A 17,474-nucleotide genomic window follows, 5' to 3' on the forward strand; every position below is an offset into this window, starting at 1 on the left:
CCCACTGTACATATTAATTTTTTTATTTTTATATTTTCTTATTATTAGTTCGGCGAATTATGAAAAGGTCACTGGAGAATGCTATTATTAAAAACTTATTAAAATAACCTTACATTTTTCCTAATTAAAAACTCCATATCTTCATTAATTCATCTATTAATACTTTTAAGAGAATATCAAAATATTCTTATAAAAAATGTTTTAATATATTTTTTAAAAATTAATAGAAAAGATTAATAATAATAATTGAATTATTTATTAGAATTTAGAAATACTTTATTTCAGAATATTAAAATTAACCCTTTATTAGTCAACATTATAATTTTTTTTTTATTTTACTAAACACATTCTTAAATTTAACACCCAATTAATTTCAAAATAAAAAAGGAACCGAATTAAATTTTCTCAATGCTTTAATTTTTTTTTTTTTAAAATACATTAGAAAATTTCTGAATATATAAATTAATGAAAAATAATTTAATTTAATTTAATTCTCATAAAATTCTAATTTCCAAACATTAAGATTTATTAATTGGACAAAATTAGCCATAATCATACGTCCCGTGACGACTTGATTCAAATTTGAACCTGAACATACTTTAATCGGATAATTCTCCATCTCCTTTTAAATTGTGCAGGAAAAATGAATAAAACCAAAATCGAATTTTTTTATCCTTTTGAAAAAAAAAAAATTCAATCACTGGATTAAATCAAAACTAGAATCAAGAAGACCCCATTGTCGGATCCGGAGTCTCTCAAACCATGGAACCAGAAGCGGCGGCCCGAATCTTGAAGATTGATGCACAGGTCCTTCAGGATATCCAAACCATAACCTCTACAGTTTGAAGGTGCATGTCCAAATTGCTTAAGATTAGCTAGCTGTAGATCCAATAAGAATGATGCTTTTCAAATCATTAAGCTGCGCTATGGTTGACAGCGGATTTAATATCAATTCGGGTAGCTTTACACAGTATTGCCGACCATAAAAACAGAAAAGGCGAAAAGAAAATGAACTATAAAATTATGACCTTCTCAACCAATGTTGGGAGAGAATGAAGACGATACAGAAGGAAAAACTATGAGACCTTCAATCAAGGAACAGAGCGAAGGCACTCCAGTAAGATGTTTTCCCCCGCAGCAAAAGAAGTGGAGTTTCTTTTGTTTCAATCAAGAATAATCAATTGTTTCAGAAGATTCCCTTCCCTTCTTTCTCAGGAAACAAACGAGCTCTTTTGCATCATAGTCCTTCAGATTTATGCAGGCTTGTGGATGCAGTTCGTTGAAGTTAACTACTACCTGACAAAGACAAGGGCAATCAACCAATTTCTATCTATATGTAAACTATGCAGCCATGTCCATGCTCATGAATCATGATGAATGGCAAAACACAACACGTGTTCCTGAGCATTTATTTAGCGACATCCCATTTTTAAGCATATTGAGTCCATAAACAATCATTTTCAATAGATTTAATAAAAAAAAAATTATTAGATGACCAATGGCGTAAAAAAGAAATCACTCTCATTCCCTCTGCAAAACAACTCTCTCCCTCTCTCTCTCTCTCTCTCTCTCTCCCCCCCCTGTCTTTACAAACAAAATTCCCATCTTTTCTTTCTCCCAACCATTTTTTCCATTTCCCAAAATCAAGAAACCCAAATGGGCTGCCTTCTATTTAATTATTATTATTATTATTGTTGTTTAGTAGCTAATAAATGATGCGATTTTAATGTGTGATTTAGTAAAATGTAACTTATGTGCACATTTGCCATGATGAATCCAAGCCTCAAATAAAAGTTCCTAGTATTCCAATGCTAATCCATCTACAATCCGTTGTTTATATACTCAACAATTTTTCCAGATTTTGAATCAAGTTAATATCTAATGTGAATAGAGCATCAAGAAATAAAAATAAAACCACGAAAAAGAATGGAATCAAATTGATAATCAATTTACAAGCAGTCATTGAATCATAATGATCATGGTTTTACAATCAACCCTAGTGTGATTTCAGTTGAAAACATGTTCCTAATGCCTTCTAAAGAGCATCCAAAGTTACATAAAGCAACAGAAAACTTGATCACAAAGTGATTAATCATCATCAACACAATGATCCCGAAGTGGAAACTTGCAACCAAAATCTAGTTAAAAATGCATTGTTAATTAAATAATTTCAAAGATATGAAACATTATGAATCTTTCTAAGTTGCAAAGATCACAATAAATACAAAAGCTGCATGTGTAAAACAGTTATTCAAAGAATAAAAGCACGGTGTGTAGTGCGGATGCACATCAAGTATCAATCCTATGGATTGTGGCAGCTAAACTGAATGAGAGATTCCCACAAGCGGAAGTACCTAATTTGAGTTGTATCATAATTATATTCATCACACTCCACCGTCATAGCAATTAATGAGGTAGAATTGTACAAAATGAGTAAATCAGTGATTTGCAGATTTTGACAATTATGATACAGTTCTCCATGTGTGACACCAATAATATACGCGACTGTTGATACATACATATACTTCTATGTATGCACGCATACATAAACTCCAGCTTTCCATCATTTGCACCACCCCAGATATTCTTTTTCTCCTCTCTTAGTAATTTATATTCTTTTCCTCAGTTGATAATCAAGTAGTTAACTGTTCATCAATTTTCTCCTTTCCATAGTTGCTCCTAAATCTACCTATTTTGCTCTTCCTGACAGCATATGTTTTCCACCTCACCTGCTTTACTCCTAAAGCAAGATACTATAACACGACACTTCTATTCTTACCTGAATATATATTTTCCCATATGTACATGCTTTTTCATGATTATAATTCTCTGGCAAAATAGGAAAGTGAACCTGCCTATGATAGGATATGCATACATCTATATGTATGTCAGTATACATGGAGAGAGAGAGAGAGAAGGTAAGTGTGCCATTGCCATACCTTCAGTTTTAGTTAAAGTTGCAGCTCATCCATCACCTTTACCATAATACAAGGACCAACGAGTTCCTTGTCAAAAATAAGAAGAGAGTATACTTATCATCCAATTTTGGCTTCACCATTCACTAAAGTACTTCCATCTTCGCTAGCAACACCTGTGACAACTTTATTGCTGCTTTTTTTTGGCTTGTCTTTGTTAACATTAGGCCCATCTCTGGCTGAGCTGGCTAACCTCTTGTAAACCTTCTTTTGTAAAACGGCAGCATCCTCTACTGCGTCACTGGTTTTATCCTTAAGTTTCTCAGTCGCCTCTTCATTTACACCATCCTTTGGTGAATTTACAGTTCTTCTAGGATTACTCTTATCAGTTGCCTTCTGTGAGGCCAGAGTCTTTTGGTCATTTGCGTCTTGTTTTGCACTGGGCATCTCTACAGTTGGTTCTGGAAGTAGCGCCTTGCGGCTAAGACGAAGTTGTCCCTTTTCATTAACCTGTAAAAGCCCATGATCACTATAGAATAATTTTGCTAGGTGGTGTGGTTCCAGCACAAAAATCTTTATGCCCAGACACTAAATGCATCAACTATCCATACAGTACAAACAAATACTAGCACAGAACTAAGAATTCAAATTCTTTTAAAATGATAATAACAACAATAGTTAACAGAAAAAGAAAAATCAAGAATAACAGGAAGCTTCAAATTCATCACATAGACAACATTTACATAAGTCGGCTGGGAATCAAATGATGATCTTAAAAGCACAAGTGAAAGAGCAAACATGCCTTTCCAATTCTGAACATGCTAAGTTCGTGTAACAAAGAATTTGAATCATGAACATCCAAGAGCTATAGGTCAATGGCTGTAACTTGAATTGCAATCTAAACTTGCTTTTAACCTCAAAATGTCCTTCAAAGACCAACATAAGCCTAACAATAGAAAATCATCCGTGATGTAGTAGCTTTATGTGAGAAACATGGGAACAAGGATAACTGGGTCTCCATTGCTAACTGATATAACAGTTACTTAAATTAACATATTTGGGAGCTCCTACCAATGGGTAAAGCCATCCACAAGGATGCTAATAATTCATGTCTGAAATTTCACGGACTCAACATGTTTATGAGCTCTTAAAACAGTGGTCAGCCAAATGGATGCAAATGCATATGCATAAAAAATGATGATCAACGCAGAACATATTGTTGACATCAAAGTAATCTTTAATTGGATATTCAAGCATTTGGGAAGTCAATGAAATGTGAAAATAATCATGAAAAGAGAAAACAACCAAGGTAATCATTTTATTGGAACATGATAAACTAGGCAACCTATCATGGTAGTAACACAAAAATAATGAACCACATAAAAAAGAAATGGAAAATATGAAGCAAGCTATTTCCCTATGTTTTTCCAAGAAAAGGTCTGTCAATGAAGAAAAATGTGTTTCTGAGTTTCTAGAGATGGTGAATTGAAATGAAAGTGCAACAAAATAGGAAGTTCCCAACCTCAATAAGTTTAACATCAACACGGTCTCCAACTTTAAAAGCCTGTCACATAAACAGTGTTAGAAGAACTGCTCTTATGTATTATAAGAAAAAAAGCAATTATTGTGGCTGCAAAACAAATGCGAAAAAGGGAACTGTATACTTACATCTTCTGCCTTTGGCAGAAAACTTGAAGTCAGTTCACTTATATGGCAAAGTCCCTGCAAGAAATTCAGAAGTTCAGGAATCTCTGATTTTTCTCTTTTTTCTCAAAATGCATAACGTATGAGGTTAGAACTTCAATGACTTTTAAAGTTTTAAAAACATTTAACAGAAAAAGGAAGAATCCTTGATTTGATAGTCTGATGAAAAGTTCTAGAAATTACAATGTAAAAACAAAAATGATATGTTGACAAAATTCTGAAAATGTTTAAATATTTGACAGTTGGGAAACACAAAAGGAGGACACATCAAAACTATAGAAGCTAAAAATTAAAGAAAAGAACTTGTTAAAGCAAGAATAAGTATGGAATTGAAAGGTCAAGCATTTTTTCATAAGCAATTTGGAGATATTGAGATGATACTGTACCTCACGACCTGGGGCTATCTCCACAAAAACTCCATATGGAGCTATTGATTTGATCTCACAGTTCCTGATAAGAACAAGAAATTCATGGAGTTCATAATTCTATAATCAATTAAGCAACAATTTTAATGGAAAAGAGATGTTTCTCAAAAGATGCTAATGGCTAAATGACGATGATATATGCATATAATTAAAGTATAAGAGTTAGAACCTATACTAATCAGCCAACCCCTTTACCATGTGAGAATCATTGTATTCACCTTTAGTGCAATCTGCTAGTGTCTTCAGAAACATAGCCATTTCAACTTTTATTCCCCTTGATCTAAACCAATATCAGGATGGATAAACCGTAAAAAAAAAGAAAGAAAGACCATCTCACAGAAAAGAAATACCTATAAATATCACCAACAGTTGGAACCATTACAAGGTTACTGATAATAGATTTGGATTTCTCTAGACTTGACAAATCCTTAGCAGTAATTTTTACCTGGCAAAGGCAAAATAAAACATTTTGATTAGCGATATGTGAAAAAGGACCAATCAACGACAAGGTCTTTCACTGTCTTACAATTCCATCATCATCTGTGTCAATAGCCTCTACTCCTGTTTCTTCTATAATACTCCTCACCTTCTTCCCGCCAGAACCAATTATCATATTAACCTTCTCAGGACGGACCTGCAAAACAATACTGTGGTTAATGTAAACTACATCACACTAATCAGATAAACCATTAAATGTACAAATATTGGAAAGGGAAAGAAAGATAACAGACCTTCATGACATGAATCAATGGGGCATACTTAGAGAGCCTTTTAGAAGGGGGAGGTGAGCACTTCAACATTTCAGCTTGATCATTAAACAACCCAAAAAAATAAAAGAACAATTTAGTTCAAGTCAACTGGTCAAATATGATCTTAGATGCATTGGCAAGTCATTCCAACAATTGTTGACACAACATTGTCAATGAAGAGCACATAGCAGTCCAGTTACAATAAGAAACTGACAAGTTCTCTACAAATATGCTTTATTAAAATAATCCCACTATTAGTGTTCTGGTTAAAAACATAGGAACGTCTCTGAACCATTTGTAATACAATAACAGAAATTTTAAAACATTTTTTATGTACCATACCAAGGATATGCTTCCGGCCATCTCTTGCCTGCAGCAGTGCCTTTCTCATAACAGGTAAAGTGATTCCTCCAACCTATCATATAAAAGAAGGAATTGATTATGGTTTATAGTTACAGATTATAAGAACTGAACCAGCTTCAGAATACAAATCGGTAAGCCTCTTTTTCTTTAACTATTTGGGTTCCTAACAGGGGGTTCTTTTGAGGCACAGGCATATCCTGACATGAAATGTGATTGTTATCTGTAAAAGAAAATTTATACACATAGATGTTAACAACCTTTATATCCATCTGAAATGCAGTTACTCCATCTTCATTTCCAGCAACCTGCAATCATCATTTTCTGTAAGGTGAGATTGAACCAGACTGTGTATCATGCACCTGTTTCTGAACTTGATAAGCATTTTAAAATCTTCCAAATGAGAACAATTAAGATAATATAACAAATAAATAAATAGCAGGAACTATTACCTTAAAATCCATATCGCCAGATGCATCTTCAGATCCTGTTATGTCAGATAGAATAAGTGGTGTTCCATCACCCCCAAATTCTTCAGTATCCAAAACCAAACCCATAGCTACCCCAGCAATTGAGCACTTTAGTGGGACCCCAGCATCTTGTAATGCCAAGCAACCTCCACAAACTGAGGCCATGCTGTTTTACAATAAAAGATAAGATCTAATCACATGATGAATAGCTTAACATGCAATTCATAGAACCTGAAAGATCAAGGTTTTGAGCACAGCAAGGTTTAATGCAAACATCTGAAGGAGCTATTGGTACACCATCTAATTTCAAAATCAATAGAAATCCTTTAGTTTGGTTTCTGACCTTGAGGAGCCATTGCTTTCAGTGATGGTACTCTCAACTCGAATAGTATATGGGAAATCATCTTCAGAAGGCAATATAGGTTCAAGAGCTCTCTCCGCAAGCATTCCATGTCCAATTTCTCTTCTACTAGGTGCTCCTATTCGCCCTACTTCCCCAACACAAGATGGAGGAAATGAGTACTGGACCATTAGAACAAAGAATAGAACAGTTAGTATCTTTGTCAGAAAGGAAAAGTATACCATATAAAAAATACAAGCACATTTTTCATAAGCAAATTGAAAAACACAATGGTCAAAGGAAATTGATTTAGATCGAGAAATAAAAATAAGTAATTATCACATTCAACTATTTGCAATTTCTTTGCTTCATTTACTAATTCATTCCTCCAAAATGAATAAATTACAAAAGATTCCATTAATTTTTTGCCCTATAGTTCATTTGTAATAATAAAAGAAAAGGGGGTGGGGGGTGGGGCAGGCAGATACAGCTAATGCCAACAACTATTACACCTGTCTCTTGTGCAACCCCTATTCCTAAAGAACTAGGAAAGAGAGAAAGATCATGAAATATAACTTAAATTTGAAGAACAGCTACTTCAGAAATCATGTCAAGGGAAATAATAAAGCACATAAGTGATTAGATGATAAAAATAGTTTGATATAAAAGATAGAAGATGATGAATTTATAAAATATATATATTAATAGTCTTGTCTTGCATACAAACTCAAAACCAGGAACAACAAGAACCATTCACATTATTCTGTGGTTAACTGCGAGCTGTAACTAAACTAACTTGTAATGAAAGAAATGAACTAAAGAGACCTGAAGATAGAACCTCTTGAATTCATCCACATCCACAAGATTGTCGACCCTTTGTGCCATCTGTTTATCACCAAGTGTGACCACTGCTAATGACTGTAAAAGGATTTGTAACAAAAATGTCACAAAAAACCTCACAACAGTATGGTATGCTAATATATGCATTATTTAATGTAGTCCCAAAATACTGATGTTGACTTCATGAATATAAAACAAACTGTAATGAGTTTATAATATGCTAACCTAACCAAAGGCATCAAAATGTGCCACCATTGGGAAATCACCAACCACATCAATCCATTAATTGAATGTATTGGATGGAGAATAATGAGAAAAGCTTTAAACATTTGGTTGACAATCAGATTCGTCTTTGTTGACATTGTAAAGAAACAAAGGAGTGGCATGTAACCGAAGTAGATGACAAGTGGCATTTATGAATGACATTTTCTAAAGTTGTATAGGCAAAAGAAGAGGGAGAGGGGGAGAAGATTAACACAACAACAACTAGGAAACAAAACATATGAAACGAACAGGTAATGAGGAAATGAAACTCATGGCCTGAGTGAGACATAAAAAAGAGTCACCTCAGATGTTCCCACCCAGATATGTTGTACGATCTATATAACAGTGAGAAAATTGCTAGGCAGGTAGCAAGTTGACAGATACAGGACAGATGCAGAAAACATAAATGTACATTTATTAAAGTTTTTGAAACACTTGGATTCATTACTGAACAATGATAGAGCTAAGCAAACACTTATACTCACTTGCCCCTTCATGGAGACAACATGCAACTATCACCCAACCTAAAAACAATACACAGTCAAGTACATCCATCAATGTTTTCAACATCAAAATAACACCTATTTAAACCTGTGTTTCTCCACGGGTGAAAAGAGCACTTCCATGGGCCCTAGGGAGTAATCCACACATTGAGTTAATTGGGCGTATGCCCTCTGGGTTTCGCCCATCGCTTCTCTTTCCTCCCTGCAACAATTGCAATGTGAATTGTGAAATGAACACAAGACATAAACATGCTCAGCATCAGTTACATTTGGCTGAAACAAGACAAATTCTTCAAACGTGAAAAAGAACATTGTTTTCACTGATAAGTGTCTCCCTATTAGGTTCATACAGTTGGAATCATATTTGTATCCATGTGTGTCATAAAATATAAGGTACAACACGCTTCAGAAGATCAAAATGCTGCGTACAGTATTCAAAATGGCTGTGCAGGTTATCAACTACAATTGAAAACTCATTAGAAAAACTCAAGTTATTACACATTATCTTTGCTAATAGCATGGATAACAATGATGCAACCCTCAGACAAGTGACTCAAGAATCATTTTTATGTGTTCATTAATTTAGTCTTTTCTAGTAAATTTCCTTCAAGCATATCTTTCCATCTCTCCTTAAACAAAGGATAGGGAATAAAAAAAATTTCCTTCACTCCTTTTCTCTTTTATTTTTCATGCTGCCCTCTTAAGAAAAAAAAACCTGAGATATAATAGATATAAAAACAACTGCAAGTGACAACAGTACCTCATACCTCTACAATTCGTCTCCGCAGGAATTTGGATGTAACTTCTTTGAATACCAGCTTCACATCTACCTCAGAAAACAACTAGGGGATGAAATGCAAATAATGTGTTAGAAGTCTTGGTAAAAAGAAGATAAATAAACCAAATCATACAAAAAATCACTGTCAAAGATGCAAACAAGAGAAAGTACTAAAATTGAGTTGAGACTAACCAAGGGAGAGGGTTTACGTGATACTGGCTTTATGTGGACATCACCTTCATCTACTTCACCATCCACAACAACTTCCTCATCCTCCTCTTCATCCTCAAGCAAATCTGCAACTGTTTCAGTGGTTCCAAAACTAGCATCCTTACTTACATATCCCTTTTCTGTAAGTATACAAATAACCTTCTCTTCCAATGATGCAAGTGCCTTTCTTCTTGGTACTTTGTTCCTTATTTGTAGCACGTTCACTAACTCGTCACCAGCAATTTCCTGACCAAGACAAATAAGAAATATCACTATTCATTATTGCTTAGATCTCAACAAATAGTTGTACCCATGAGACATGTTTGGTAGTAGAAAGAAAAAGAAACAATTTTCAAAGGAGACAAAAGGAAAACAACAATCTGTTAACCAGAATCACGGATAAGGCATGAATATCTGCACACACCAGAAGCTCCCTTTTATTTGCTCAACATCTTGCATATCCTAGACAATTTTAATAAGTCAAGATAATGCATTTTCCACCACATGAATATTTCAATGTTACTAGTACTGCTACAGATTACAGAGAGGTCAAAAAGGGTCCTTGCAATATGGCATTGTGTACTCTAGAAGTAATCTTAAACCTTATAACCATTCTATAGCCGATGGAGGAAGCATAATCTTAATTTGGAAGATGATTATAACTATTTACAGTGCAAGGTAAAACTTCCAAAAGGAAGCAATAAGATAAATTCAATAAACAGGGATGACATAAACCATACCTCCACATGCTTATATAACTCAGGAGGGGGTAATTTGATTGCATCAAGCATCTTTGGTTTCCCACACTTCTTCACCAATGCCTCTATCTCATTACAGATAGCCCGTACTGCATCCTGACTTTAGTGAACAGGCAAATTTAAGTCTCTAAATGGATTTATTTGCAGTTTACGAATATTTTCAAGGAACATCAGAAGAACAGAGGACAAAATAAACTTCCATCAACTGAAAGACTAACATGTTCCCAGAAAATGCAATATAAATATATTAAAAGTTAACACTCTACCAGACACAAAAATAAAAAAAGGTTTCTAATACAAAAAAAGGAAAATAAAATTTCTTTTTGAAAAAGGGGGAAGCCAATACACATGGATCATGTTTTTCACTTCCACATTATTATATATTATACCTTAGGATGTATTCCCAGCAAAATAAAAAGTTACTAAAAAGATCACCAACAACATAAATATTACAGTAACAACATCCAGAATGAACATTACTCACTGCACATTTCCATACCAAGCATCTCTAATTGCACCCAAACAATTGATATATTCTTTGTAAAAAAGCTCCTCCCTAATGTTAATTTTATTTTTTTCCCACAAGAAAAGAAAATGTGTAGAAGGCGAAGCTATGCTTGCACCATAGTGAATGAAGAAACAACCATGAACTTATAGGTCATACAGAATTCATCTTTGCACAAGATGCAATTAGGATAGTTTCTGGCATGCAATCATGAAATGGCAGATAAGATACTTAAAGTAAACAAACAACCTGCCCAACTTGAACTGCTTCAAGCAACTTTTCTTCTGGGAGGAAATCGCAATAACCCTGCAAGACAAAGGTAGTTGACAAACCACTTGTTGTTGACATTGCTTTAGTGAAGTCGTATTCCTTCTATATACAATCAATGTCCAAAAGGTATTCTCATCAAAGTTCTAATGTAAAACAATGACATTGTTTATAAAATTTCTTCTTGTCCAAATGAAAGAAAATGACAATAATCTATGAAAGGACTTACGTTCAACCATTATAAAAGAGCTAACCTCTATCATTAAAATTGCGCTGTCTGTGCCTGCCAGCACTAAATCAAGCTCCGACTCTTCCATCTCCTTCGTTGTTGGATTCACAATAAATCTATCGCCAACAAGGCCAACTCGAACTCCAGCAATAGCTTTTGTAGTTGGCACTTCTGAAAGGGCTCTGTGGCATTTGAGCATAAGAATAAAAAAGTATACTCGTAATGAAGTGTAGAGGAAAAAAAAAAGGACTGAATTGTTTTGTAAAACTTACACTGCTATTCCAGCTGCTGTAACTGCTAAGCAATCAGGGGAATGCAAACCATCGTAGCTCAAAACCTGTGAGGATAACAAATAGAAATAAAATTCCATCAGAGGAATGAAAACTTTTGACCCCTCCCCCCTGAGGCACGTCATAATAATTCCAAAGTAGTAGCCTATTAAGTTTCTAAATTCTGGTAATCAAGCATTGATTAAATGACATCAAAACGTAATAGGTCATGAACTCAGATTATAACCGCAGGTCCAGCCCTTCTTTAGCTTATGACATTCAAATTCTATCTACATTTTCAGAAGCATAACTGTGATGTTTCCTTCCAATAAGCAAGTCAAATTGGTTAGGACTTCCAGCACAGCAATGACACTTAAAAGAGATGTAGAGTGAGGGCTGTTATCCAACGAATCATATTGTCAATTTAAAAATCCAGGCCATGAATCTGTTTAGTTTGTAGCATTTTCAAAACCATACACATTTATGGGGACTATTGAATAATTATTTATTTATTCTAGGGTAGTTAATGAGTATATTTCCCATCTAGTTGGGTCTCTTAGAGGGTAATCTCTCACATCATGCCTGAGAATCACATATAAACACTCTAGATTTTTCAAATTTAACAATGAATCATTTTTTTAAGCACAATTGCTCTCAAGGATATTGTTTAAAGGCCCAATCTTCTAGAACAGATCTGTCCCAATATCTCTTTCATACCTCACAGCACATTTATGCTGTTGAAAATTACCGGCTTTTGTTTCTCTTTCGAACATTTTCATTTTCAAAAGTTTCTTTTGTATTTAAGAGGCTACCTTTGATACTTAAAGGACCAACATTGGTTCTAATAGTAAAGGTGTTAAATTTGCATCAAGTTTCAAACTTGACAACTGCCACCCAGGCAAACTTACTCAATAATGAACTGTTTCCAGATTTCCTAGGACCTTGCTTCAATGGGTCCATACTCCATACTGAGTGATGCCCTCATATCTCACTCGTAAATATGACTTTATCCAAAAATGGTCTGATGACTAAATAAGATTTCGTTATGTGAATTTTGAAATATCTTTCAGCAAAAAGATTAGCAAACATGTTTAAAAACTTAAAATGGCATCTTCCTTTTCTATTTCCAGTATGTCCTTAAAGTGAAATTTGATATTTTCATAAGGATAAGAAAACTTGCGTCAAAGCAAATCAGATTCTTTGAGGAATTAAAGACTTCAAGTAAACTTACCCAAGATAGTATCTGAGTCTCATGGTAGAAACCCTTGAGCATAGTTGGGCGCAAAGGCCTATCAATCAATCTACAAATGAGAACCTAGATACAGCAAAGAAAAAATATACATATGTAAATAGATAAACAAGAATTTCAAAGGCACCAAGAGGAAGATTACTGTCATAGACTCCAGCAAATTATCAAAACTAGTTGACTTCTTCTATCTCTATTTGTTCCCCTGTTGTCAAAGGAACAACTCTTTCCACTGCACTAACAAATTGAGTTTGTTGAACTGCAAATTTCTAGTTAATCAATTCATGTGTTTGTCAGAAATTAGAACAAAACAGATGAAGCAAAAGCAATCACTACTCAGGAGAGAAAGAAAGGAAGATGATGCTAAGAATACAAAGGAATGGATAAATGAAAATATGAGAAAGGAATTCATTCCGAGAATGCAGGTATTTATAAAGGGGATAAGAAAATGGGCTGTGGAAGCAGTAAGCAGAAGAAAATAAAGCATGGCAAAAAGTAGCCAATGATAGCACTAACTGATAACAACTAGGCATGGAGATCATCAAGGAAAAACATATGAGTATGTCTGCAGGTAATTAGGTGGTGAGTATGCCATAGCATCCTAGAAAGACCACACCATTTCATCAAACTTCAGAAGCAAAACAAACCTCAGATATTGGGTTAAGAAATATGCTAAGATTCCTTAGGTCTCTATTCTCAAACTGAGGCATACGAGAACCATAAACTCCCAGATGATAGATTCCTTAATTTCAACCGTTAAGTGCAGTATAACTCTGTTCATATCATCAAAATAACAAATTGTTTATTTATAAAACACAACAGTTATTGTCAACAGTTGGCATGCCTGATATGTCAACAGTTGCATGCCTGATATGCCAAATGGAACTCACAATATGATATATTTACCAGCACAACATAGTCAAGCTTAAGGTTGCATCTCTTTACACAAAAGAGATAAATCATAGGCTGATTGAACAATATTATGTTGTGAATTCCTTGTGCAGCATCATCTATCAAAAAATTTAGAAAATTTGCTAAGAAATAGAATTCTGAACATTATGCTTGAACAACTTATTTATTTGAATTATGTTCTTCCATTCATAAATGATTATATGTTATAGGATAGCATGAGAACATAGCCTTCAATACCTTCCAACATTGTTGGAACAACTGAGAACTGCACATATACAAACAAAATCAACATGGGAATGGCTGGGCAGAAATTCTTATTAAGTCAATATTTGAAAGGTAATTGCTTGAGCTATCAGCTTGGTTAAACATTCCTATACTTGAAGGGGTGGCTAGTACCTCATGATCTTTTGCCCTCCCTTCTCGTTTGAAAAATCCTCCACTGGAGCAATTCAGATATAGAACATAATATATTAGCCATCTTCATTCTTCAAGCAATTTACAAGATAAATGAAAAGTTAGAAAAAATAGCAAGACATACCTAGTTCGACCTGCTGCTGAAAAGCGCTCTTGATAATTTACAGAAAGAGGGAAAAAATCGGAAGGCTCACTGGGAATATCATCCATGCAAGCAGATGTGTAGACAATCTGTATAAAAAAATATATAAAAAAATCAAATCAATGAATTGCACAAAATGAGCAATAAACAGTCATTCAAGAAAACCAGTCTAAAATTAACCTTGCAACTATTTGCCCTTTGGACACAGAAGAATTACAACAATAAAGTATAATTTTAAGTAAATTAGAGTGCTAGAAATGACAGAACAATGTTTGAAATCTTGAACGTTCATCCTAAAAATTCACCTTCACTTTCCTATAATTTTTATCCCACACAGTTTACTTTATTTTTGTGATGCAAGCAATACTGAAATATGTTTATCAGTGTATTCATTTTAGCTAAAATAAACATTTTGCGCTTTTTGACAGTTCAAATACACAAAATGCAGTAGCCCTCAGCCCTAACCTCTAAACACCACCAACCCAGTCAGAATGCAATTAAAAAACCAATTATCTTAGGACAAAGCAGAGTATTTTTCCGAGCTCAAGCAGACAAGAGCCACTTGAAATAAAATTAAAAGAATAAGTTCAAATACTATTGGCTGAACCCTTTGAACATGTAACATGTTTATATCTTTATGTCACTCCACAGAAAGAGTATGCACGCAGTGTCCTTTCAATTCTTCCTACAATCATTGTAAAAATATCAACTGAAGTTTAAGAATGTCCACTTAAATCAAAATTCTTGTCAAAAATCGAAGGACAGTCAAGTTCACATTTTTTTTTTTTTTTTTGGGGGGGGGGGAGGTGGGGGGTTGGGGGATGGAACTAGTAATCTCTTTTGTTTTCACATTACAAAACAGATATAAACAGATGTGCATATCTAACTTACAGTTTCTCCATCTGTTACCATCACAGAACCACTAGCTTGTCTCCCAATATGACCTGTCTCGACCAAAATCTGGAAAAAAAAAATTACAAATAATTAAACATTCATCCAGGGGCCATTTTACCACTTATATATGCATCAGTTTTCAATTTCTCATACAACTGATTTGAGACTCTGAAACGATAACTCTGAACTAAATCAAAGAATACCATTATCACATCTGAAGCAAATTCAATTCCAGCATTTAAGAAAACAGGCAGCAGAAAAAAAAAAAAGAACTCAAAAATCATAGTAAATTTTCATAAACAAATAAACAAAAGCATAACCAAACTTACATGTCTATCTCCGAATGGGATTTTGACAGAGACAGCTTGAGAGAAAGCTTGGAGCCCATCGATTATCACTGACTCAGAAACTTCCGAGTCTTCTAAAGCTCTTGCAATAAACCTATTGCTTCTTTGGTTAGGGAAAAGCAGAGACAGTGAAGGGAACTTGGATTTTCGTGAACTGGTAAAGCGAGGGCAATTTGAGGAGAGAGAAAGCTTGAAGCGAGTATTGGAGAGCGAAAATGCAGAGCTGTGTAAGCAATGAGGTCTCCTATGGAGGCTGCTAGGGTTTGCTAGCATTTTTTTTTTTTTTTGTTTTTTTGCACTCAATTCAGCAGTTTTTGCAGAGAGAGTGACAGAGAAAGAAGAGAGTAGAGAGAGACTTTATCCGTTTCGAGGGCGCGCACGCAGTGATGGTAATCAACGAGGTTTTTTCAGTTCATTAGATACGAGCAAACGACGTCGTGGCAGTGTAACACACTTGTTTGCGCAACGACCTGTCGTCCTAGGCTGGCCAAATTATAGCAAAGTTAAGGGTTGCTTTTTCAATTTTCTTTTTTCAATTAATCTATAAAATTTTAACAGAATTTATTCACTTTTTATTTTTTATTATTTACTTTATATTTATTTATGCATTATAAAATTTATCAATTTTTATTTTTATGAATGCATTTTCTATATTCATATTCATTTCCATTTATGTAATTATAACAACACTCGGTGTTTGTAATCATCTCAAAATTTAAACCCAATACCATTGTTAACTATCCTAACCAAGACACAGTCCACATTTTCTTTATTACTCGATGAATAATTGAGGTTTGGGTCTACTAATGATGGGCCAAAGCCCAAGTTCATGATACTCTAAAGAAGCTATTTGAACTAGATTTTGAATTTTCCTAACAGCAAGGAAATAAATATGGAATTGTCATAAATTGAATCAAATACTAATGATGCAAGAAATAATTTTAAGGTTTTTAACATATATCTTAAAGATGCCTATAGGAGATGTATCTTGGTCCTATTGATTTGCTAGTTAAAATTATATTCTTATTATTGCAGCTGCTACCTGACTGATATTCGGTTCAAATCGAAAAAATTGATTCAACTGAATTAATTTAAAATTTTAATTTAATTTTTTGTTTATTTTAGTTCGATTTGATTTTTAATTTTAAAATTTTTAGTTATTTCGATTTAATTTGATTTTAATCAGAAAAAACCGAATCGAATTGATCAGAGATAATAATATATTATTTTCAATAATATAAAGAGATTAGATTATATTAAAGTTAAAATATCTTAATTAAATTTTAAAATAATAAAAGTAAAATTTAAAAAATAAAAAATTTATTAAAAATTCAAACCAATCAAATTGAATTAAATCAAATCGGTTCGGTTCGGTTTAATTTCTGATCAAAATTAGTTCGGTTTGATTTTTATAAATACAAAAATTTCAGTTTTCGATTTATTCAGTTTAGTTTGATTTTAAATCAAATCAACTCAATGCTAACCCCCGGCTTCTTATGCCATCTTCTCCTAAAGATGCCTATTGGAAGATTCTCCATAAGTTTTCTTTCCGTAGGAAATTGCTAGCATGATATTTACACCATTTTTTTTTGTTGGTTATTAATTTTATTTTGTAACAGTGACAAATGAATGCAAAACTAGGAATATTATGGGACGTATTTAGTCTTGAAATCAACTTAAAGTACTTTAATTTGAGTGAGCTGTTAAACTGCAGAGCATTGAACAAGAATTCTTGAAGATGCCAAGTCCGTTCTTTATGTTGTTGCTTGACTGCTTCACCAGAAAGAAGAAGGAAGAAAGTTGAGTATTGGGAAAGCTTTTTCACTATATATGATTGGAGCAATACATTGAAAATGCGACATTTGATGCTTGAAAGTTGGGTGTTAAGACACTCAGAAAGCCTAACTCTCCACCAAGATGCGGGTTTCGTTTT

The 17,474-nt window shown here is 33.8% G+C and overlaps 1 protein-coding gene across 3 annotated transcripts; it reads right to left on the reverse strand.

Annotated features, from left to right (window-relative positions):
• Window positions 1-884: 884 nt before the first annotated feature.
• LOC110620742 (probable polyribonucleotide nucleotidyltransferase 1, chloroplastic) lies at window positions 885-15,929 on the reverse strand. Of its 3 annotated transcripts, none has more exons than XR_006351664.1 (25): window positions 15,524-15,928; window positions 15,192-15,260; window positions 14,283-14,389; window positions 14,141-14,183; window positions 12,818-12,901; window positions 11,590-11,654; window positions 11,343-11,499; window positions 11,071-11,127; window positions 10,299-10,412; window positions 9,541-9,804; window positions 9,338-9,412; window positions 8,659-8,772; window positions 7,789-7,881; window positions 6,967-7,145; window positions 6,606-6,789; window positions 6,414-6,461; window positions 6,136-6,208; window positions 5,776-5,849; window positions 5,571-5,678; window positions 5,395-5,489; window positions 5,006-5,069; window positions 4,584-4,637; window positions 4,438-4,479; window positions 2,940-3,425; window positions 885-1,296 (listed from the first exon to the last, which is right to left on the reverse strand). XR_006351664.1 is itself a non-coding variant. In XM_043958931.1 (24 exons), exons 1-24 carry the CDS (start codon window positions 15,812-15,814, stop codon window positions 3,036-3,038), a joined length of 2,844 nt encoding a protein of 947 aa, XP_043814866.1. In that variant the 5' UTR covers window positions 15,815-15,928; the 3' UTR covers window positions 1,910-3,035. The 3 variants fall into 3 exon arrangements, 1 of the variants encoding a protein (XP_043814866.1); XR_006351665.1 differs by lacking the exon at window positions 885-1,296 and adding an exon at window positions 5,263-5,324 and having other exon boundaries at window positions 3,154-3,425; window positions 15,524-15,929; XM_043958931.1 differs by lacking the exon at window positions 885-1,296 and having other exon boundaries at window positions 1,910-3,425.
• Window positions 15,930-17,474: the final 1,545 nt, after the last annotated feature.

The sequence above is a fragment of the Manihot esculenta genome, chromosome 8 (assembly GCF_001659605.2).
Source record: "Manihot esculenta cultivar AM560-2 chromosome 8, M.esculenta_v8, whole genome shotgun sequence".
Taxonomy (NCBI): Eukaryota; Viridiplantae; Streptophyta; class Magnoliopsida; order Malpighiales; family Euphorbiaceae; genus Manihot; species Manihot esculenta.